This window comes from Chelmon rostratus, chromosome 1, assembly GCF_017976325.1.
Source record: "Chelmon rostratus isolate fCheRos1 chromosome 1, fCheRos1.pri, whole genome shotgun sequence".
Classification (NCBI taxonomy): domain Eukaryota; kingdom Metazoa; phylum Chordata; class Actinopteri; order Chaetodontiformes; family Chaetodontidae; genus Chelmon; species Chelmon rostratus.
In genome coordinates, this window is record NC_055658.1 from 23092351 (window position 1) to 23115104 (window position 22754).

Here is a 22754-nt window from a genome sequence, read left to right on the forward strand (position 1 = left end):
AGCTATTGGATTGATTTCCATGAAATGTTGTACAAACATTCATGGTCCCCAGAGGATGAATACTGCTGACTTCTGTGATTCCCACACTTTACTTCTAAAGCACTATTTGCACAGGACTGGTGTTACTCGGGGACACACATCCATGTTATACGATTGGACATGTGCAGACTTAGTGGACACATTAATTTCCCCTGAATTGAAGTATCCCTTAATTTTCCAACTATTTTCGTCAGGTCAAAATTACATATTGTCCAATGTTTGGGTTTTTGACCAAAAACCTGAAAAACGAATGACTTTCCTTAAAAGTGCCTCTGCTGTACTTTTTGGTCAGTACTAATTAGCAAATGTCAACATGCTAAAATGAAGATGCCTGCTCAGCACCTGCAATGCCAGCATTGTCAGGAGGAGCCTCTTAGGATCCTGATGATAGCATTTAGTTGAGTTTCACCAAACTGCATGAACTTTTCATCACTGAAGTGGGGCGAATCAAGAGTATTGTCAGAGTTGTTGATGTGTGACACAGAGCTAGTTGAATGGCCTTGTTGTGCAGTGCCCTTGGCTCGGTCCAAACTGGAGTAACACAAAATAAAGCACCCAGAACCTCTGGCAACAGAAACACTTTCAGAATCAGATGGATTCAGTGCAGCACAGCTTGTCAAGGTCTGACAATGAAAATTGGCCATAATGCGCCTCACCAGATGAGTGAACTTGAAAACAGGCATCTCTCAAACACAAAGCGATTTGTCCAAAGGATCAAGCTTGAGCATAAGGCAAAGTTTAAGGTGTGTTGAGTAGCATCACACTGACGTAAAAATTTAACTACAATTGTGATCTTTGTTAAATCTCTGTAAAATCTAAAACAAGAATAAAAAGGATAGCTGAGTAATTTCCTCACGCTCAATCCCTCATTTAATAAAACAACATCTCTTTATCTCTTCTACCAGCAGCTCTTTGAAATGTGTGAATCAACTTTGTCCTCCTTGCAAGCTCGATTTATGGCTGGAACACGGCAGCATGATCTTCACATGTTTTCATGCTGTGCAGATCTGGTCTGAATCAGAAAATTTGTTACGGAATGTGTTATGGAACAAGATAGAGAGACCAGACTGAATGACTGATAACAGCTATTTTTGCGTTAAGATGCATTAATTTATTCAGATGCCTCACCTACTATACTAAAACTAATATTAATCTTTTGTGGCTAATGTTGGTTTTCTGGCATTACTCCATATATACTGTATTTTTTGCATTGCTGGGGTTTTGAGTCTCCTTCTTCACTGCTGCCTTGCTGCTTTCCCCCTGCCTTTGGCTGCCTTCTCTGTCTTCTTTCTCTGCTCTCTCCTTTGATCCACCCCCCACTCTCTACTCCTCAGTGAGAGCTACAGGCGAAGTGGCTGGGACAGCCAACCACTTTTGTTCTCTTCTCCAACAGCCTGTTAGGGTCAGAGGTTAGAGGCCCTCAGACAGTGTTCACTGCTGCCCCCTGGTGCTCAGTATTATGCACAGTAGGAAGCTGTGTGTGTGTGTGAGTGTGTGTGCGCACTTGTGCATGTGTGCACGAATGTGTTGAGGCTGTGAAACCTGGAGCCCTGCCAAGACCGGACCTGGAGAGAGAGGAATAATCTAGCCAAGCCTGATTAAATCCCTAAATTTCTCCTAATCAGGACATTCAAGGGTATTTCAATGGTCTGAACAAGTCTTTAATTAAATTACAACATTTAAAATGGTACCTTTAAAATCCCTGAAATGGCCTGAATACCATACTTAGAAGTCTGAAATAGAGACAGCATTGGTGTACAGATTCTGCACTCACTTTAAATGGCTTTTAAGATTAAACCAAGTGAAAAAAAGAAACTGTGATAAATTGGATATTTTTAACAAAAACTGTGAAAGGGGCCAGGGGTCAGTCAGGTTTGGTTTTTTGGGTTTGTATTAAGGCTTGAACCTGCAATTAGTGAATAGAGCACTTTCCCCCCAAGCACATCAGCTTTGCAGCCCATTTAATTGACTGTACTTGGTATGTGTTGTAATGCCGTCCATGTGGAAATGGAGCTGTAGACCAGTTGTAGCCTGGGACTTCAAGATAATTGTACAGTCAGTCACATCATGTGTGACCTACATCAAACAAACTGGGTCGTATTCATCATTCCGGAGGCAGACAACATGGCACACAGGCTTCAGATCATTGAAAAAGGTGCTTTACGCAAGCATCGGTTTGTATATGGGCTATTTTTTCTGTCTGTCCATGAGGAAATCACCATTATTTGCTTTGATAAATACCCACCTCTATACTCCCCAGGTCTGTCTAAGTTCCATCAGGAGCCATCACCCCAAACACTGCCTGCTGGGGGAGCTGCCCGCTTCGAGTGCCAGATTGAGGGAGTGCCCACACCTGTTATTACCTGGGAAAAGGACAAAGTGGCTGTCCCGGAGGAGCCGAGGTGACCCTTTTATGTGCTGTTTTCTGTCTGTCGTTTCATTTTCTTGCAGTATATCGATGAATGAGAGATTCAGGACTTCTGCGATCTCAACCCAATTATTTCAAGTTCACATATGGGTTTAAAACCTGGGGCTGTATTCCTGAAGTGCTAAGTCTAAGACTGCTAAGGTCATCTGATCTAAATGGGTTAAATCAAAAGTCATGTGATGTTTTGAAAAGTTTCAGTCCCAGTACAGTTAAAAACAGATCAATAATAAATATTCTATAATTGTCAGTTTGCACTACAATTGGAAAGTTCCACGAATGATCAGAAATGGAAGCACATGCTCTGCTAAAATGACCTTATATATCAAAATCATTTTGTGTGGTTTCATATTCAATGCAAACAAAACATGCTGCATATAGCTATGCTTTTTTACCTGAATAAGTTGCTCTGGATTTTCAAAGTGAAAACTGTTCTTGTATAGTTTCCTTTCATCACTCAATGCCTCATTGATGCTGTACTGTGAGGGCATGATCCTGTCACTCACTCAGTAGTTGTAGTTTTCATGAACGTTATCCTTCCATGATGTAGAAAATGATTTCAGAATCACTGAAGTTTCACTTTAGAATCACTCTAGTTTGACATTTAAATATATGAATCATACATCTCCGTGCAAAACATTTTAGTTTAATTACCTCATTACCTCATTATTTCTTCGTATATTTCTCTGGAGCAAGCGATTACAGGCTCCAGCAAAAGGGCCTGTAATTGTCCTTTGACTCTCCTTTGACCTTGCAATACATTGCAAGACATACTGATAATAAGAGCAGTTAAGAAAACATGCAGTCATCAGTGTATGTAATCTTTTTTAATTGTTGTGTTACAGCAATTGTGTAGGAGTAGAGTGCGGAACTATGTTCAAAGTACATGTTCAGGAAAGCATTGAAGAATCAGTTTAAAAAAAAAAAAATCATCGTGAACTTTCTGTGCTTTCAAAGAAGAAACATTTCCAGAAGGTACGCATGCTGCCACATCCCCGCCACGTCCCTGCGTCTGTCACTGTCCCTCGCAAATAGGCTCATTAACTGGGCCACATAACGATATTGACATTTCTCTGTCGCTCTTCTGGCCCCGGCGCCTCGGAATTTGTTTTCAGACTTATTGCAGAGGGCTAAGTGCTAATGGCTGCTGTAGCCCTGCATGACCCATAAACAGCTCGCTGCTTATAAGGTCTTATGGGTGGGATGTGGTTCTGCCACCTCAGGCGCTGTTAATGGCCTCTCACAAAGATGAGCTAAGGGATGGCTGATACATCACTGGCTTTTTCTCTCTCTGTTCTCTCTGGCTCTAATGTGTCTTTTCCTCTCTATTGGCCCCTCTGCCGTCTCTTGCTCTTTCCCTTCGCCGTTTTATCCTCTTTCCATCGCTATTACAGTTCCCCATTTTCTCTTCACTCATGGCGTGTCTTCTTCGCGCTATCTTTCTTTTTTGTTCTTCGTTTTTTCCCATCCGCTGCCTTGATATTCTCTCTAGCTCTTTTAACTCTTCTCCACTCCCTTCCCCTCCCGTTCTTCTAACAGACTACTGCTCACATTTTGGTGGGATTAATAGGCTATGATAAAGGCGATAAGAGGTTGTGGGATGGCATTACATCGCCAGGGCCCTGGGGACCTGGCTCACAGGCCAGCAGTAAATAGGTTTGGAACCTGACCTCCATGCCTGATGGACAAGTAGAGCAGAATTAAAGTAGAACTAGTAAATATCGACAGTACAAACAGAAAGTATACCGACAAAGCATATAAACAAATTAAATCGTGTGTATATGCAGCTATCCTGTTTTGTTATGAAACCAGAGAGCCAGAAAACAACTTTCATCTTTATATTACTCTATTTAAGCCACTTTTTGAGTTGCATGACTTGTAATTGCCTCTTTGTGGTGGTTATACACAATAGTGTCTCTCCTGAATGAAGAAGGATGGAGCCCTGTGAGGGCTCAGCAGGATCCTCGCGGAGCTGATCAGCTGGATGTTTCATGCTACAGGGCACTAAGCCATTTATCACTTGTTTTTCTGCCTCGCTCACTCGCCTTCTTACCCTCTCTCCCTCTGCCACCTCGCCTCTGTTTTGCCCTGCGTGCAACAGGTTCATTTCCCTTCCTAACGGGGTGCTCCAGATTCTGGAGGTGACCAAGGAGGATGAGGGTGCCTACCGCTGTGTCGCGTCCAACTCCGCCAGGAAGGACATCAGTCATGAGGCCGGACTCACGGTCATCACAGGTAAGGTCTGCTGCGGTGCTGTGTGGTGTTTAAATAGGCAGCCAGGCCCTGAGAGCTGAAACCAATCTCCAAAATCTCCTCTACACATGTTTTTAAGACATGTAGAATACTCTTCTTTCAATGATAGTTTAATTATGTTTAAATGAGATTACTTTGTTAAGAATTACATCTCCTACTTCTCCCTCATTTTAAAATTTCGAATCTATGAAGCTCAACTATTTTTTCTCTCCAAATTTTAATTACTGGAGGCTCAAAAGTCCATTATCAGCGTATGTGCACTGGAGGTTTCAGGTTTCCTCGTTACACAACATGGGCACAGAGGAACTTTCCCTCCTCGGCGGATGAATGAGTAAACAGATGCAGTGTCAAACTCTGCACATACGCCGTTCTGTGCAGCCAAGCTGAAGCATCCAAGTGAAGTAACAATAAGCAAAACATATTTTTTTAAAAGATGCATCATAATTGAATGAACTACAGTGGCTCTGTTCTCATTAATAGTACATTTGTGAATGTTGCGTTTCTTCTGACTGTGGTAATTTCGGCTGCAGGAATAGCTGATGCTGCACACGTAGATGCTCTCAGTGAAAGGGGACATCCAGTGCTGTATCTAGACCAATCTCATTCCTTTATAGGATAGAAGAGGAAGGAAGGGGATATGATGGGTTCAGTGTGATCAAAGTAATGCATCAATACAACCCCATAGAGCGACTTGGTCATCGCTGTCATTGTGTATTATGATGTAGCCCATAGGGACCTTGGATCGGAGAATCTGATTAAACTCGGTGTTAAACATTTTGCAGCTCAATTCATAGAGAACAGCCAGGAAAAGGTTCAGCGGTTTAAAGCTAAATTGCTAGCTTGAATTGAAGCCTGACACTCAGGTCACCGGGGGGCCACCCTGCTAATTATTCCCTTAATTAAAACCAAGTACAGGGAAAGCTGCATTCATTTATGTAATTACAACACACTTTCTGAAGATCTGAGACTTCTCTCAAGTTTGATCACTGTTCTCAAGGGCCTTTTTAATACGCCTACTAAAAAAAAAAAAATCAGTGACCGTTGCCATTTGTCTTTTGTGCAACGGTATTTGTATACTCTCCATCTGCATTTCTCATTAACAGCATTAACCCACATTCTGTCAAATACTGTACATTTGCCTTGGCTGTCCTTCAGATTTCCTTTGCTGCAACATATACAGGTATCAAGAAACTTATTGTCTGAGTGTTGACTAGCTGTTTTGTTGCTGGCTTGAGCTCACACTTTTAATATAGCTTCCTATAAGCGCCTGGCACCGTTTGTTTGTTCATCGCTTTCATCCACATGACTCAGTCTCCCTGTTTGGTACTGTTTCAATTCAATGGCTAAATATGTGCATGACAAATGTGTAGTTCAGCCCAAGCTTTATTTAAGTCACAAATAAGTACAACCATAATTCTAAAAAATTTGGGATGTTGGGGAAAAAAGTAAAAACTGAACGCTATCATTTGCACATGAACTGTGTTTACTGACCACAGTTTGTTCCTGAGCCCATGTAGTATCATCCTTTATACAATCATGTGTTCACAAAGTGGTGAACCTCGTTCCAAACAGGTGTTTTTAGCTTTTAGCTTTTAGCTTAGCTGCACACGCAGATGCTCTCAGTGAAAGGGGACATCCAGTGCTGTATCTAGACCAATCTCATTCCTTTATAGGATAGAAGAGGAAGGAAGGGGATATGATGGGTTCAGTGTGCTTTTAGCTTTTAGCTTAGCTTTCCCAGTCTTTTGTTGCTCCTGTCCCAACTTGTTTTAAATGTGTTGGTGCATCAAATTTAGAATAAGCAGATATGAAACAATGAAGTTGAGGAGGTAAAACATTAAATATATTGCATTTGTACTGTTTTCAATTGAGTGTATGTCAAACAGGATCACATTGTGATCTCACTGTAATTAAGTGCTGTAGGGAAAACATCTGTATTTATGGAGGATTCATGTTCATCTTAAACTGACATCACTGATCATGTTGTACCAACAACAGGGAATTGTGTCAGAAGGCCGACTCTTCATAGCTTACGTTTTCTGTCATTTACCTTAATTTACTCTGATTAACATTATTACACATGTTGACACCACAGACAAGTAGAAAACAAATCTGCTAAATGTAAAGTACGTCAGTTCAGAGCAGCGTGGCAACAAACACAGGATGAATGTTGCAATATGGTGTAATTATCCTTAATTAATGAAAATTAGAATTAAATGAAAGACGTAATGCTGTTTACAGAATGAAGGCATATCTTTACTGAACTGTATGCACTTCTCACTTTGATCAAAATCCCAGGGTGACTGCAACCTACAAGGACTTGCATTAGTGGATTACATGGTGCAGTGACTCAGTGAACAGTATTGTGAGGTGTGATTTCACCATTAGGCAGCCAACATTAAAGCCCTGTCGTATTATCTGCCTCTGTGGCTAGCTAGAGATCAGTCAGCTGTAATTGGCTGCTCTGTGGAAACCATTGTGTCCTTTTTTGAGTCCCAGCCTTTGTGTCCTTTGAAAGAAAGACAAAAAGAAAGAGGGAGCGAGAGCCAGACAGATGAGGCCGGAGCAAGCGAGTCAGATGCACCATTTGGACTTTCAAAAGTTTCTGCACCATTTTCAACCTTCCTACCATTGCTTTAAAATTTGATTATAGGAATGGTTTGTATGTCCCCCATGCTTCTATCATCATTTGAATAAAAAATACGCAACAGAGGGGGAAGCATCCTCTCTTTGTTTGCACAACAGGTGTTCCACTCTCATCAAATAGCAGTTAGGAAGTGAGTTGCTGAAACATATTCAGAATATTTTAACACCAGTAATGACAAGGAGGCTAATGATCCTGGGCTATTTTCTCCAGGTGGTCTTGCTGCTGTCGTGGACTCCGAGGAGCAAACTACTTATTGCGAGACGTTACATGTAACAGATGTCAGATCTAATGCCATCACTTCGCTCATTTGCACTTCAGACTTCTATCAATAGAATACCTCAACACCCATGGCCAAGCTTTGACAGCTTGATGTTGAGCTGATCAAGTCTGTGTACTTAACTTGAGAGGATGTCAAAGATATGAAACAGTCAGCTGCCTTAAACCTCCAGTTTCTAGTTTCTTCCGTTTTGGCTTCACTTTACATTCACAGTGCACCCACACCCATCATACCCACACAGGATCCCTGTAAAGGCGCACCCTGCAGTGCTCCTCGCAAAGGCAGACTGACCCACTTAAAGCCTTATGCATAACCAAGGATTGCTGTATGTAATCTCAATGATTAATTTATAATGTGTTTACTGAATGCCAGACCTCTTTCTGGAGATCATTAACATTGTGCGCTGCAGAAACTGCCTGGGCTGAGCAAAATCGCAGGGAAATCAGGCCCTTTCACACCAGGAGCAAGTTGGGGGCTGCTAGAGGGTCAAGGTGGCCCCTCTAACCCATATACAATATGCTTTGCAGCCTTAGTCGCTGGAGAGGAGAGATGTCCTTCAGTTCAATAATTGAGACTAGTCTATGGTCTGCCATTTCTCTAGCACATTTCTTGACTTTTCTCTTGTCCCCGTGGCCTGAAGCCCTTGAAAATAACGCTGTCTTTTGTCAGTCAGCAATATCACCTCCTTTCTCTGAGTTGTGTGTAAATAATATGCACTGTATGGGCCACTGTGTTTCCTGGCAAATCATCTCGCATCACACCATCTCTAATCAAGATTTCCTATTCAGGCCATTGGCAAACCCAGCATTGATTACTCCTCGATCAGATACCAGCTATAGGGACTGTTTGTATGATGAAGTGACTTGCTGTGTTAAAAAGGCAGTCTGTCTCAAGCAAATGCATCACAGTCAGTATTTGTATTATCAGACGCAACCGAAAGTCAGTAGTTTCCGTGGTGGCTTAACCAGCTGTCAACTAAAATGAAGGCACAAACATAGATGCATCCTGTTTGACCGTTGTCCAGATTGAAGGGTGAAAGCCCTCAGAAAGGAAAGCAGAAGTTGTGGACCGGTATTGCAAGGCTGACCACGTCCCTTTACTGACCTAATTTTTTTTGTCCTAATCATTTATCATCAGTCTTTTGTTCACAACACACGCTCTGAGTACACATAAACAGTCTGTGGCTACACCCAGCAGGGCATGGAGGCTTTTTAGCAACACCCTTCCTGTAGTGTTGGCATGTCAGGAATATTTAGAGAAACTTCAACAGTAATTGGTGAGAAATGGGATTGCACCGTGCCACAATAATCAGACTGAATCGCTATTTTGTTTCACTTCATTGGTGAATGATGAAGTATTTGGATTGCTGAAAAAGCTGTAGGCGTGGGCAGCGATTCAGAAGTCAGGACCTGCCAAATAGCATTTCTCATCCAGTCAGTGGCTTCAAACTGGAAACTTTCCAGCTGCAATCCCAGACTTCTCTAATATTCACTGGTGCGTGTTACCGATGTGTACACTTGTTTTGTTGTTACAGGATCTACAGAAACCCTGAACAGAGTTGCGATTGTTGCGCCACCTCAGAATGCAACAGTCGTTCTCGGCCGTCCAGCTGTGATGGAGTGTATGGCTCAAGGCCAGCCGAAGCCACTGGTGTCCTGGAGCAGGCAAGGTAACACTGGGAAATGCTCTTTCCTGCCTGCGCCTCTCATCCTGTTTGTTTTTCTTCTTTACTGCATCTGTCGCACTTCCATTCATCCGCCTCGCACCCTCTAACTCTCTGTCTCACGCACAAAGAAGAAACATCAACATGTCAGGATCAGACTCGCGTACCTGTAGCTCTAAAGTTGTTGTTTCACTGATAAAAGCGCTTTCTTCTCCCCTAGCCCTCTGTTGTTCTATTGTGCACTGAGCCATGGTTTACATAGGATGATTTGTCACATTGATTATTTCACACCTCCGCAGCTTTGAGACACACGCACACACACACACATTCCCACACACAGTGGTAGTGTTGGTGTGAATGATGTCATGTGAAACATTTTGGAACGAGTCGAGTGCTGCATCTAAAATTCTTCCATCGTTTGCAATTAACATTTCACTCACACAGGGAATTCTACTGATGATGACTGTACATTGTACCACTGATCACAAACTGCTCTACACTATTTAGGCGGGTATGCAAACAAGGCTGCAGATATCATTCTAACTTACAGGGGGCCTGTGACTGCAGGGCGATGCATGCCCATACTAATAGCTAGCTAGTTAACTCTATATATTCACCTGGCTGGGGATAAGTTAATTCACTTGGACCGGTAAACACAGTCAGATTACATTGTTAATTGTTAATTTCCGAAATTAACTCTTATTTTATCAACTTAGTGTATTTCAGAAGTTGGAGCCCAGGAATGCAAAGTAGTGCTTAGTTAGTAGCCTTGTTCACTACTTTTTCATGTGGCATTGTGAGATAATTCACCATGCAGATGATGAGCACTGTCTGTAGAGGATCTGACAACAGTACAAAATGGCGGACAAACTAAATAAAGGTCTATATAGTGAATAGAGAATGATTTTACACACAGCTTAGGAGTGTGCCAATGCAGAAGCCTCAGTGAAGCCAGACTGCAAAGTCACAGAGCCACCTGTTGGTCAGATTGTGGGATTACACGTCAAATCCCCCTGCTGCTCAAAGTGCTGCCTCTCTCATTTGCGCTGTTTCTCAGGCAACTGAAAGCCTGAGAAATGATCTCCACTTTTCTCAATGCCAGTCTCATTTTTTTTCATCTGTATGATGTGTTCTCTGTTGCTTTCTTCTTTGATCAGATGGAAAGCCCATTTCCACTGATGTGGTCGTCCTCGCGACAAACCTGGTGATTAGGGACACGAGGCGTCACCATGCCGGCGTCTATGTCTGCCGGGCCAACAAGCCCAGGACCAGAGAGTTTGTCATCGCGGCTGCTGAGCTGCATGTGCCTGGTAGGAGTTCTGTATATAAACTGCAGATTACACATTTCTGTTACATTGAGACTACTCTCTGTCACTTCCCTAAGTCACCAGGTAATTTAAGGTGTGATGGTACTGTAATCGAAAAAGGAGAAGATGATTTCTATCTATGCAGAAAAGTCCAGTTCAGCTGTAGGTAACATGCAGCTTGTGGCATTTGAAGGAGGAGGATGAGGGAGAAATGAGTAAATTAGACCTGAACCACGATCTTTGAAAATTTTGTCCCAAACGTACGCCTTGCTATGATATTGCTCTGCTTGCCACTACGACCCACAAGCAAACATTTAAGTGTGGTTTAGTGGCTAGTGGCCCCAGTCACATTTGATTGGATAAATCAAATTAACTCTATAATGCCATGGGTATCATATTTGATACATGCATTAGGGCATTAGGTTTTGCATTACCATATGGTAAAAACTTTGCTCAAAACGATAAAAACAAAAAAACATATTTGCAATTTTTTTTTTTTTTTAAATGTTAAAGGGCCAAATAAAGTCTTCAAATTCAAAAAAATAGATTTTTCTGTCCATTATTTCTTGGGTCAGGCATTATAGGGTTAATCATTAATCGAAATAATCCTTTCAGAATTGCCAGTCAGTGACAAAATGCTGAATCAGAATACAGATAGTGAACTGTTGAGTTTCTATCCTCTTGACATTAACTAGAAGAGTTGGTAGAACTTTTAATTATTTGAAGAACGACAGTATCAAGTTGCATTATGGGAAGTGTAGGATAAAACCAAAAGTTAGGCTATCTTGGCCCGTGCTACGTGTTTTTGACCTTTCCCTTTTTTGAAGTGCAATACTAAATGTTTGGAGTGTCCCTTTAATTTCATAGAACACGTGCAACAAGTCTCCGCTGTAAGTCATAGCTTTGTTCCCTGCTTTCATCAGCCCCTCCAGTGATCCTCCAGCCCCCAGAGACAGTGTCCCTCTCCCGGGGAAACACAGCCAGGTTCGTGTGCAACAGCTCTGGGGAGCCTCCTCCTGTGCTGCACTGGCTGAAGAACGGCCAGCCAATCAAGTCCTTCAGACGGGTGAAGAGTCAAAGCCCTGGAGTCCTGCTCATCAACCAGCTGGCTCTGGAGGACGCGGGCTACTACCAGTGCATAGCAGACAACGGGCTGGGCACGGCCTGTGCCACTGCCAAGCTCACGGTAATTGTGAGGGAGGGTCTGCCCAGCCCCCCTCGCCACCTGTCTGCCACCCCCTACTCCAGCACAACTGCCCTGCTCACCTGGGAGAAACCTGAGTACAACGCAGACCAAATCATTGGCTACTCTGTGCACTGCCAACGTGCCGCAGGTGTGTCCCTATTCATGAGTGTGCGCATGTCCACGTTTCCTTAAAAAGACGTCTTTGATTTGAATATTTCCATCTTCTTCAGGCTCGGACAATGTGGAGTACCAGTTTGCGATGAACAACGACACCACAGAGTATCACGTAAAAGAGCTTCTCCCCCACACCGCCTACACGTTCTTTGTGGTGGCTTACTCTCCAATGGGTGCCAGTCGCCGGTCCCTCTCTGTTACTGTAGAGATGCTGGAGGACGGTGAGTAATAAAACTAATACGCAGGTAAAATAAGGGCAGCCTTGCTTCACCGACTGCCAGAGCAAACATTACTAGCTTGCCAACCTTGCCAGCCAAAACTCCTCCCGGATTTTTAAGAGCTCGTGAATCATCATTATCATTTATTCATGACGAGTCAGTTTGTGCAGTCATTGGTAGTTCGCTGGAGATTCAGCACAGATTTTTTACTTTAAAATCTGATTGACATCTGGTGTATTATTTTATTTTAGAATCCTCATCTTTGCATCACTCTCTCTTCAGGAACTTTGGGTTGGTTTGGTGCAAACTCTTAAATGTTGAAAAAGTATGGATTAGTTAAAGATATAGTGTATGCAGCTCTATAGGGATTTCCTTAAATGTGCATCATCATGCAGGTCGTCATGTCTTTTCATTTCCCCTCTGCAGTGCCGAGCGCACCTCCTCAGCTGTCTATAGCCAGCACCTCCCCGACAGACATCAGGCTGATGTGGCGTCCGTTGTCCCTGCAGCACAGTCGAGGAGCTGTCACCCGCTACCGCATTGAGTACAGCACTCTGGATCAGAGTGAGTAACCGCTGCTGGTCCACAAGCTGCCCTCACCTGCCAGCAGAAGCACATTTAGTATTATGTGGGAGATTTACCCCTATGGGGATCATATAAGTTGGTTTCACATAAGTTAAAGTATAAGATAAAGTAGAGCACAGTCAGCTCTATGAAAGTTTCTGTTCTCTTTCTGAAAAACGTCACTACTGTGAATAAACAACTCTTCAGAGCGTACAAGGAGATCAAGTTCACTCTGAATGGAACCGTGTTCATAACAGATTGTCCTTCATATCCTTTATTGTGAGCGTGTGTACTGTGTGTTCCCACAGCGGACACTGTGTTCTCAGTGGAAGTGGGGGGTAATGAGACTCAGTTCACTCTAAGAGAGCTGCAGCCGAACCAGGTCTACCGTCTGAGGATAGCGGCTGGGACTGGCGTTGGCTTCGGGATTCCCTCTGAGTGGGCCCAGCACCAAACGTTAGCCCACTACAACCACAGCGACCACAGCATGGGTAAGAAAGACACTGCACCCGGCTCTCTGAGCAGATATGTCACATCCACTGTCAAATCCCCTCCTCCTTTGGGAACCAGTGGCAACACTTGCATACAGGCACGTTTTGGGATTTAGGCCACAAGCAACAGGTCAAAATATAGCTGAAGTCTGGTGGTTAGAGGTAATTTTACAGTGTTGAATTCTTCCTCATGTCATTTTTTCTTTCCTCTTCCAAACTTTCTCAGTGATATTTGCCCCGACTGAGCTGAAAGTCAGAGCCCGACTGAACACGCTCAATGTGACGTGGCATCCCTCACCCAATCACACAGTGGTCTCTGGCTACAAGCTGTCCTGTCGAGATGGAGAAAGGACAACACAGACCCACACCATCAGGCTCCGTAAGAAGGCCAGGTATCACCTCCTCACTGGGCTCGGTAAGTTATTGACTGGGGCCTCTCCAAATGCAGCGTGCTTTCAAGTGCACAACCTTGCATTTAGCTACCTTTCACCAAATATTGAGTCAAATGATGCTCCACTTTGCTGGAGAAAAACATCAGCCTTGTTCAATTCGGAGCAATAGTGTTGTATTTCATTCAAACACAGCTCTGCTACTTTTGAAAAATAAGGAACAGAAAAAACACCTCTGAAGAAAAGTAATGATTAATATTTCAGCGTTTCCTTCAAACGCTCCAATGCAGGTAGTCATACGTGGTTTCCTGGTTACACACGCAGCACGCAAGTGGATTAATTGCATTTACCTTTGGTGTGTTTTCGTTCTTGTCTTTTTCCCTCGCTCTCTCACTGTTTGTGTTTGTGTGTGTCAGTCCCTGACCGGCAGTACGAGGTGAGGGTCTGGGCCTTCAACAAGCAGATAGATGGAGCAGCTGCCGTGTGGAAGGGGAGGACCGACAAGACCCATAACATAAGTAAGATCTCTCTTTGTATGCAGAAATGAATGAATGGATGTAAAAAACAAACGTAATAATGCATTAAAACAACGCGCTTGTGTGTTACAGCGCTGTTACTGCCCGTACGCCCCCCTCCATTGCCCCCGGGCAGCATCCAGGCGGTGGCCAACAGCTCCACCTCCATCTGGCTGCGCTGGGAGAAACCACGCTTCAGCAACGTGCGCATCATCGACTACACGGTGCGCTGCAGCCCAGCGGGAACCACCAACGCCTCCTTGGTCTCCTATCACACCAGGTCAGACACCGAGGTGGACAAATGAAATGTCATCATGTTCACAATGTCCGAGAGATACCGGCCCTGAAAATGGATCGCTACAGTTCATGGCTCGTGGTTACGTCATGAAGGCCATTTGATCTGTGTGTGGGTGTGTGTGTGTGTGACAGTGTGATGTCATGATAGTGCTTATAGAAACAGGTCACCACAAAGAAACGTTCCTCTTGCACAGAGCGAGTAGAAATGATAGAAAAGAAGACCCTGAGAGGTTAATAAATGCTTCTTTGCGTACCTTATCTGCTTTCTCTGCCTCGTAGTGCCAGAGGACGTTTCTTTAGGTGGCACAGTCTCACCCTGGCCTCTGCCTTTACTTACATAAAAATATATTTTTTCGTCCAACATAGCTAATAGCTAATTTTTCATGTGCGATTTGGTGTATTTCGGACAGCTTTGAGGAGCTCCGTTATTAACCATCACTGCTAATGCAAGTGTCAATGGGTTCACCAACCGACAGCATATAATATTGTCCTTGAATTGATTTTATTTCTACTCTTTGTCAAGGAATATTCTCTGAATCCCCGCTGGCCTCACTATTCTCGGTGCATCATATTTATAAGATATTTTTAAGAATTAACTCCAGCAAGGATGGGAGTTCTTGGGCTAAAGAGGTGCATAAATTCTCGCAAGCATAAAGCAGCAAATGATGAGGGGGGTAATAAGAGTTAATAATATAAAGGTGATCTATATCGTAGCCTGGAGTGGTCCAGGTAAATTAAAGCAAGTCAATAATGTCTGCGCGGAATAGAAAACACTCAGGACTCTGCCGTGTTTGTGTGTTGCAGCTCTGCTCAGGAGATACTGCTCGGGGCGCTGAAGCCCTTCACCCGCTACGAGCTGGCGGTGCAGTCTAACGGAGAGGACGTGGTGGGACCCTTCAGCAGCACGGTGGAGGAGTCGACTCTGTCTGACCGTGAGTCCCTCCTGTCAGTGCAGTCAGCTTAGTTTGTGTTCTGTCATGGCTTTTGAAAACCCAGCAAAGATTTTCCTGCAGAAGTCAGCGTTACAACAGCGAATGATGTTCTCTTCGTTTTCTTAATTTCTTCATTGTTTAGTGAAAATAACTCCATAATTTTGTCTTTTAAAGATGCTAAATCGATAAAGCTATTATTCATGGGCGCGAGCCTATTGCTGGGCCTTGACATAAGAGGAAAACGCTTCAGAGGACTTACTGAGGTGTGCAGTCTTTTTTCACTCCGTTGATAGAGATGAATGAAAACACACGTGTCCCTCACCTTGCAGTGCACTTGAGCATGTCACTTCAAGGGGAACTACAATGGTCCAAAAAGAGAAAAAAAAAGTAAATATAGGAGTTATAGAAGAAAAGAAGCGTTATGCTGAGCAGCTGCAGTGCTAGGTGTAGATGTGTGTGAATATGTTTCTCGAGGAGGAGGATGCAGGGTCAGCGAACATTTCTCTCTTTGAATAAAGGTGAATGAACCGTAGAGCTTGAGCCATGAAATTTCTCATGGTTTTGGTCCTTTGAAATTCATTCACTGAATTGATTATTAGAGGAATTTTACCCAGTCTACTCTCAGATTCACCGTTGATCCTCATTTTTTCATTGCGTCTGGTAAAATATTTTACCTCGTGCCCCTTATGAATAATTTATTTTCATCTTGTTCTTGAAGTGCACACTTCATCCTTTCAGGGTTCTGATCATACCAGTTTTATTTCATTATTTGGATCTCCAGCTAGTGAGGTAAAGGTGTTCGCCTTTTGCTTTCTGAAGCCTGCAGATGCTGTAACGTATCCATGTCGAGGTGTGCTTCACTCATGTGTGGACCATCGTGTTGGCCAGTGGCCAGTGGACACGGGAATTAGTGGTTTGGCACTGATGGCTGATAACTGGCTTTAATGAAATACCCAGGTGTAGTGGTGGCTCTCATGTTGGCCAGCAGCTGTCAGCCAAGTGAGGGGTGGTGAGTGTAGAGTGGGCTGCTTTTAATGACTTTATTACCACCAGTCACCCGCTCACGCTCTCCGCTGCCACGTATCATCACCTGAGCCCCGGCCCATTCCCCCATTGCCCCGCTTGTCCGCTCTCTCCTGTACCCAGGTGGCGCGGACAGGAGGACGCAGATGGTCGTCACACAACGTGTCAAATCCCCCACCAAGACAATATGCATTCCGCAGCTGTGAGGCCTCATTTCTGGGCTCTAATTACTGACCCAGTCCTCCTCTCTCCTTCAGGGCCCTCCTCACCTCCAGAGGAGCTGCAGCTGAGCGCTCTGGACTCGTCCTCTGTGCTGGTGAGCTGGCGCCCTCCGCTGGAGCCTAATGGAATAATCATCAGCTACAGGATCTTGTACAGTAGCAACCTCAGCCAGCCTGAGCACATGTGGGAAAACCTCTCTCAGGATGGTAGGCGTCGGCCGGCATGACCTTCTCACTCACTGAAAACAGTTCGTCACTGAACTTTTGCCTCATATTTTTATTTTGTTTATGCGCAACTTACCTCTCTTTAATTCTGTTTTTCAAGATGTTTAATAAAACGTCTGGCTTGAGCAAAACTGTGTGATTAACAATAGGCCTTGACAGTGTTTCTCTCTTCCTCAGGGAGCGTTACCAGTGCGGAGGTCCAGGGTTTGTCCAGCGGCGCCCGTTACTTTTTTAAGTTAGGCGCGTCTACTGGGGTGGGGCCAGGGCCTTTTTCACCTATAAAGGATGTTCACGTCCCCCTTCCAAAATATGGTACGTGTCTTGTAGCACATATATAGGTGACAGCATGAAAAGAAGCAGAGTAGTTTTGTCAATTAGTTGAGATTTACCAAACCTAAGCGACAGAGCCTGAAACAGCGGTAGTGATGTTTAAAGATCAACATCCACCGACAGTTAGTTCATATACAGTAATATGGTGAGATCATTGTGAATGGAAATTGACAGCAGAGGGAGTGAGAAGGAGATCAGTTCACTGCAGGCAGTTATTTCTGTGCCTGAGGGCTCATATAGCAGAGGAAATGTGACTTCTCTCCAGTTTAATTTCAATTATTTCAATTATTTATTATCTTTAGAATCATTCAAATGAATACTTTATTGATACCACAAAATATATAGATGATTATTATTGCAGCAATATGATTGCTAGTTGTGGTTTTTGACTTTTAGGGCCTAGAAAACAGAAGTAACATGATAAGTGTGGTTTGTTTTTTTTCCCCTTATTTTTATCCTTTTGTTTGCACATAACTTGTTTTTGTGTTTTTCATGTTTTCATAAACAGATATGATTGCAAATAGACATTGTAATTTGTGAGATTTAATCATGACTGAATGTGTCATTTTGAATTGCAGTGCAGCATAGAAAGTTAACCATCTGTCTGAATTGACAATACACAAAATACAAAACAAAACAAAATATTACATCCATTTTTTCTTCCGTAAGCAGACACACACAAATGCACTTTCACAGCCATGCTCAAGCACACACATACACTCACAGCCTTTCCTATTAAAGTGGGTAATTTGTGCCTGCCAGCAGGGAAAGTGTAGCTCGGCAGGACACCGTTATTTCGCTTCTCCTATTCTGGTGCAGTTTGAGGATAATATTAAGTGTGGATATCAAAGGGGCAGCCTCATCAGCGACCCCCAGGGGAGAGCCTTGAATTACTGCTCTCTGTGCCCAGCAGAACTGCTGTGAAAAGCACTTTCTTCACTCTCGTGCCTCTTTGTGTTTAAGCATGCAATCTCATTATGCACTTTTTCGGTCAGCATTTTAGCTTTACCTGTAATTATTAAATGCGCCTTTCGTCTTTAAACAGAGGGAGTCGTAAATACAGAGCTGACTCCCCTGTGATATATTGTCCAACATGTCCATCAAACGTATTGTCCTTACAACATCCTTACAAGCAAGAAACGAAGATACTTGCAATACATTTTAAGTTGAGTATTTTATGTCTGTCTCATGCGTACCAAAGAGGAATATTGTTGTGTACATGCTCCCCACTAACTTAGAGTCCTTTTACACACTGTGTCGGAGTTTCAGATTGTCTGTCCATCCATCCGTGTCTCGTGAAAGCAATGTTTCAGGAACAACTTCGGGGTGTTCCTGAAACATACAAATTCGGTACAAACGTTCACCTGGTCCCAAGGATGATTCATTTTTGGAGGTCCAGATTAAGGTCACTGTGATCTTACGTCCGTCCCATTCCAGTGAACGCGTTCTTTCTGGAACATCTTGATGGAGTTACATTACATCTGGCACCAACATTCTGCTCGGACTCTAGCATGAACTGATTAGATTTTAGTGGCCACAGGTCATTGTGACCTCTCATCAGATAAAAAGATGAAGTGATGACATTTTGTATCCAAAAGGTCAAAGGTAAACTTCACTATGACATCATAATGTTCTGCAAAAACACGTTTCTGGCCGTTATTCAGCACCATCACTCAGGAACAGAAGGCAGATCTTGACCATACTTGACCACACACTAATCTTGGGCGTTCACCTTAAAACTGTGCTGATTGTAGAGATATTCTGTGCTGCCGGGTTGAAGATGTGTGTGAAGCGCCCATGTTTTACAATTAGTCGGTTCTTTGCAGCAGCATCCATACTTGAAGCATTGTCGTCACCATGCACTCATTGGTTCTGCTGGTATTGAGCTTCAGGTGATTGTTGTTGCACCATGTAATGAAGCTCTCTATCAGTCCTCTGTGCTCCGGAAAAATAGTAGAATAATAGAAGACGACATGTTTCTCAGTGGAAATTATTCACAGGAATTATACATGTCAGTATAGTGAGGACTTCCATTTCACTAAAAGACACTTAATACCTTTTTCTTAAATTCCTTCAAAGTCCTCACTACATATATTATTGAATCTGGACAGACATGGATGTAAACTGCAACTTGACTGGTCGGCAGAGGCAAACAATCACAAGGTGGTAATTCTATTTTTTCCCTTCAAATGCATAATTTTGGGAAATGATTTTCACAAAGAAAAGACAGAGTAACAGGTTTATTTTGCTCATATAGGCTGTGATAGTGCTGCCAGTATGCAGTGTGAATGGGACTGAGGTGGCTGGTGGGTGGGTGAGAGCTCCTGCCATCTGTTTCCTCTCCTCTCTATGTCCAGACTGCCAAAGATACCCAGCATAAATGAATATCAATGAAGGTCCGCTCTCCCTGGTTGAACGCCGTCTCATATCTCTTCACTGCTGTTACTTTGTCTTAAATGAAGGAATCGATACATTCTTGCAGAGTCAGGCCTGAGCCAAATAGTATTTCAAACTAGATATGTTATTATAATGCTTTATTCTTGAAGATGTTCTAGATATGAGCCAAATATACATACTGGCAATAGATCAAATATGAAAACCAATATGGAATATATTTCTGGGAGTGGCAACATTTCTGCCATGTGTAGAGTAAATCTGTGTGTCTCCTTTTCTATCTTGTCTGATATTTAAACAGAGCTGGACATCCATGCAGTGACAGGCATCATAGTTGGTGTGTGTCTGGGACTGATATGCATCCTCCTCTGCATGTGCTTCAGCTTTCGTAATGGCAAATCCAGGTGAGGTAACTCCAGATTGCCAGTCTTTGTACGGTACCTGGGCACATCTTTCATCTTTTACTTATTTAGAACGACTGTTGTGTTACAAAGGCAACTGTATTAAGGTTCAGTCTTCTATAGTGTCCAACTCCTATACAATCCCTCTCATCTCTGCTCCAAACAGGGAGGTGTCTGGGGGCCTGGACTCCACAGCTGTGACCCCTCAGTACAGGAGAGGAGGTAGCCCCGTTCCCTCCGACGTGCCAGTGTGCAGCGATAGCCACGAGCTGGAGACACTGATGCCCCCAGGCAGCCAAGAGTCTGGTCAGCCGCGAGAAGAGGCCTCAGAGGAGCAGAGCCTGATGGAAAGTGCTAATCCAGGGGAAGGGGAGGATGCCCCTGCACCTGAACCCAAGGTCAAAACCTGCAAAGGGGGAGGTCTACTCCAGATGGGACTTAGATACGCCATTATTTTTTCATGTGTTGATAGAGGGATAATAGTTGTAATTTTGGTGCATCCACTGTGTTGTTATTCTTGCAGGCTGCTTGGAATGGCTCTGTGAGCCATAACTGGGCCAACAGAATCACTAGATACAGAGACACCATAACAGAAGACTCTCCAGCACTCATTAATGGAGCGCTCAACATGCTAATTACTGATAGCGGCACGGTAAATGAATGAACTAAATTCAATGACTAATCCATTTTAGCTATCAACCTGTGTCTGAAGACGCAACTGAAGGAAACAGCATTGTTCTTGCAGGTTTTCTGACTCTGTGTAGATCCAGTCATACTATTATAAGTATGATAAGGAAAAAAATGAGATCAGGCTCTTTTGTCTTTCTAAAATAATCCAGTTTGGCTCGGTTTTGGGAAAAAAAATACATCGCTCACCATTGGCATGTGGACAAATCTTAAACTTGACAGACCAGTTACATCACTGTTCAGGGGAGGGGTTTAGTGAATTGTTGTGATTATTAGTGATGTCTATGTGTTCATCATGCTCTGGATGTCTACTAAGGAGCTGCTATTGTAGACTGAGCTCACTACATGTACTTAATCAAACACAAAATGTTAGAGTTACCTGAGCAGACAAACTAATAGGACAACCTGAAGTAACAGTGACATTGTTTTGTTGCAGGACTTAGAAGATCATCTGTGTACATCCCTGTGCAGCAACCAGGTCGAAGCAGAAGTCATTGTTCACTCAGAGCTGTCAGATCCCGGGAGAGAGAAAGAGGAGGAGGGTGGCGAAAGGGAGAAGGATTCTAGCACCAATAGAGGACCCTCATTATTGGAGGACAGATATTCCCCTTTGAGCCAGCCAAGCCCACCAGGAGAGGAGGACACGCTAGAAAAACTGGCCCAAAGCCCCTTGAGTCTTCCCTCGATAATGATGGTGGCCAATCACAACGGGGAGCTGGAAGGCATGAGAGACCAGCCGGACGTAGACTTAGAGCCACAGCAGGACACGGGGCTAACCAATGGCTTCCACTCCCCAAAGGCCGTGCGTTCTGTGCTGAGGTCAGAGCATCTGGAGAACGGGGACTCGAGACACTGCCCTTCAGCGCCGGGGAAGGCCATCTCTGCCGGGCTGCCCCCTGCCCCCTTTGTCAGCTCCGGCCTTGTCCACTCTACCTCAGCAGCTCACAGTTATCTGTGCCCGTAGCCTCTGCATGTCGGGCAGTGACCCTGACACACACACACACACACACACACACACACACACACACAGAGATCAGACTGATCTTCTTTCTTTTATGTACCCAGGAAGAATCCCTAAGGATTATTTTTATGCACCTCATTATTGGATTCCTTTCTCTTCCTTGCAAAGTTTTTATAGGTACTTTGAATGCGTTGTTTCACGTGTGTATATACAGCATACATATACAGTATATTTTTAGTGGTAGAGTACTGTATATGGGTATGCATTCTCTGGCATTGCAACCATATTTTCCTCTAGGGTTCTTTCCTGTCCTATAGGAAAGACCAGAAAGATTTAACTGAACCAAGCAGATGGAAGTGGACTGAAGGAGGCTATTCCCACTGTGTCGCACATGGCTCTCTTCCGCTCAGGAATGAGAAAGCCTCGAATGTTCTGTGAGCGAGTAAGACAGGCCGTCATCATGGATGGGAGGACCGGACGCGCAGCTCACTGGCTCTCCCCGGGCCTCCTCGAGTGGATTTGACTTTACCGAGTGGCACTGAGGAATAAGCCTTAAAGAGTAGCTGCACACTCTGAGAGTGCAGAACACCTGTGTCTCTCTCCAGCCTCCTGCTGTCTCAGGGTCCACACACACACACACACACACACACACACACACACACACACACAAACACATAGTCTGAAACATACACAAAAAGCTAAAGTACAGCTGATTCCATGGTATCTCGTGGTCGCCCATACACACACATTTACATTTACGCATACACATTTCCTGACTGGAGTGTGGGGGTCTCAGGTGCCTAATTATTGTAGGTGTGTTTATAACCTCTGTATATTTCTATAGATGATTATATTCAGTTCAAATACAAAACACAAGTCAACATGAAGGAAAAAACTATCAAAATGTAAAAAGAAATGGAGTACAAAGATTTGGTACACGTGAAGTATTCTCATCCAAAATGCCACATATCCATGTGGTGTGATTTTGTAAATCACGGACTCTCAGTTGAAAAGTAAAATGTGGTTTTGCTGTATTTCAGATGGTGGATATCTCATTTTGGAAACAAAGTATTTACATTTTGTGGCTATTGGTTTAATTCTGTTGATGGGAGAGCTGGAGGAGATGTTACAATAA

The 22754-nt window shown here is 43.6% G+C and overlaps 1 protein-coding gene across 1 annotated transcript in view; it reads left to right on the forward strand.

Annotated features, from left to right (window-relative positions):
* igdcc4 (immunoglobulin superfamily, DCC subclass, member 4) overlaps positions 1-21622 on the forward strand; it is a 41625-nt gene extending 20003 nt beyond the window's left edge. Inside the window, exons 3-20 of the mRNA XM_041941208.1 lie at positions 2300-2441; positions 4566-4699; positions 9176-9310; positions 10462-10614; positions 11535-11945; positions 12028-12192; positions 12616-12753; positions 13062-13244; positions 13471-13659; positions 14050-14151; positions 14242-14428; positions 15250-15377; positions 16658-16828; positions 17024-17158; positions 19872-19974; positions 20138-20369; positions 20495-20623; positions 21095-21622. Of these exons, the coding sequence (XP_041797142.1) occupies positions 2300-2441; positions 4566-4699; positions 9176-9310; positions 10462-10614; positions 11535-11945; positions 12028-12192; positions 12616-12753; positions 13062-13244; positions 13471-13659; positions 14050-14151; positions 14242-14428; positions 15250-15377; positions 16658-16828; positions 17024-17158; positions 19872-19974; positions 20138-20369; positions 20495-20623; positions 21095-21622 (3365 nt within the window). The remainder of the gene's footprint in view (positions 1-2299; positions 2442-4565; positions 4700-9175; positions 9311-10461; positions 10615-11534; positions 11946-12027; positions 12193-12615; positions 12754-13061; positions 13245-13470; positions 13660-14049; positions 14152-14241; positions 14429-15249; positions 15378-16657; positions 16829-17023; positions 17159-19871; positions 19975-20137; positions 20370-20494; positions 20624-21094) is intronic.
* The last annotated feature ends 1132 nt before the right edge of the window (positions 21623-22754 follow it).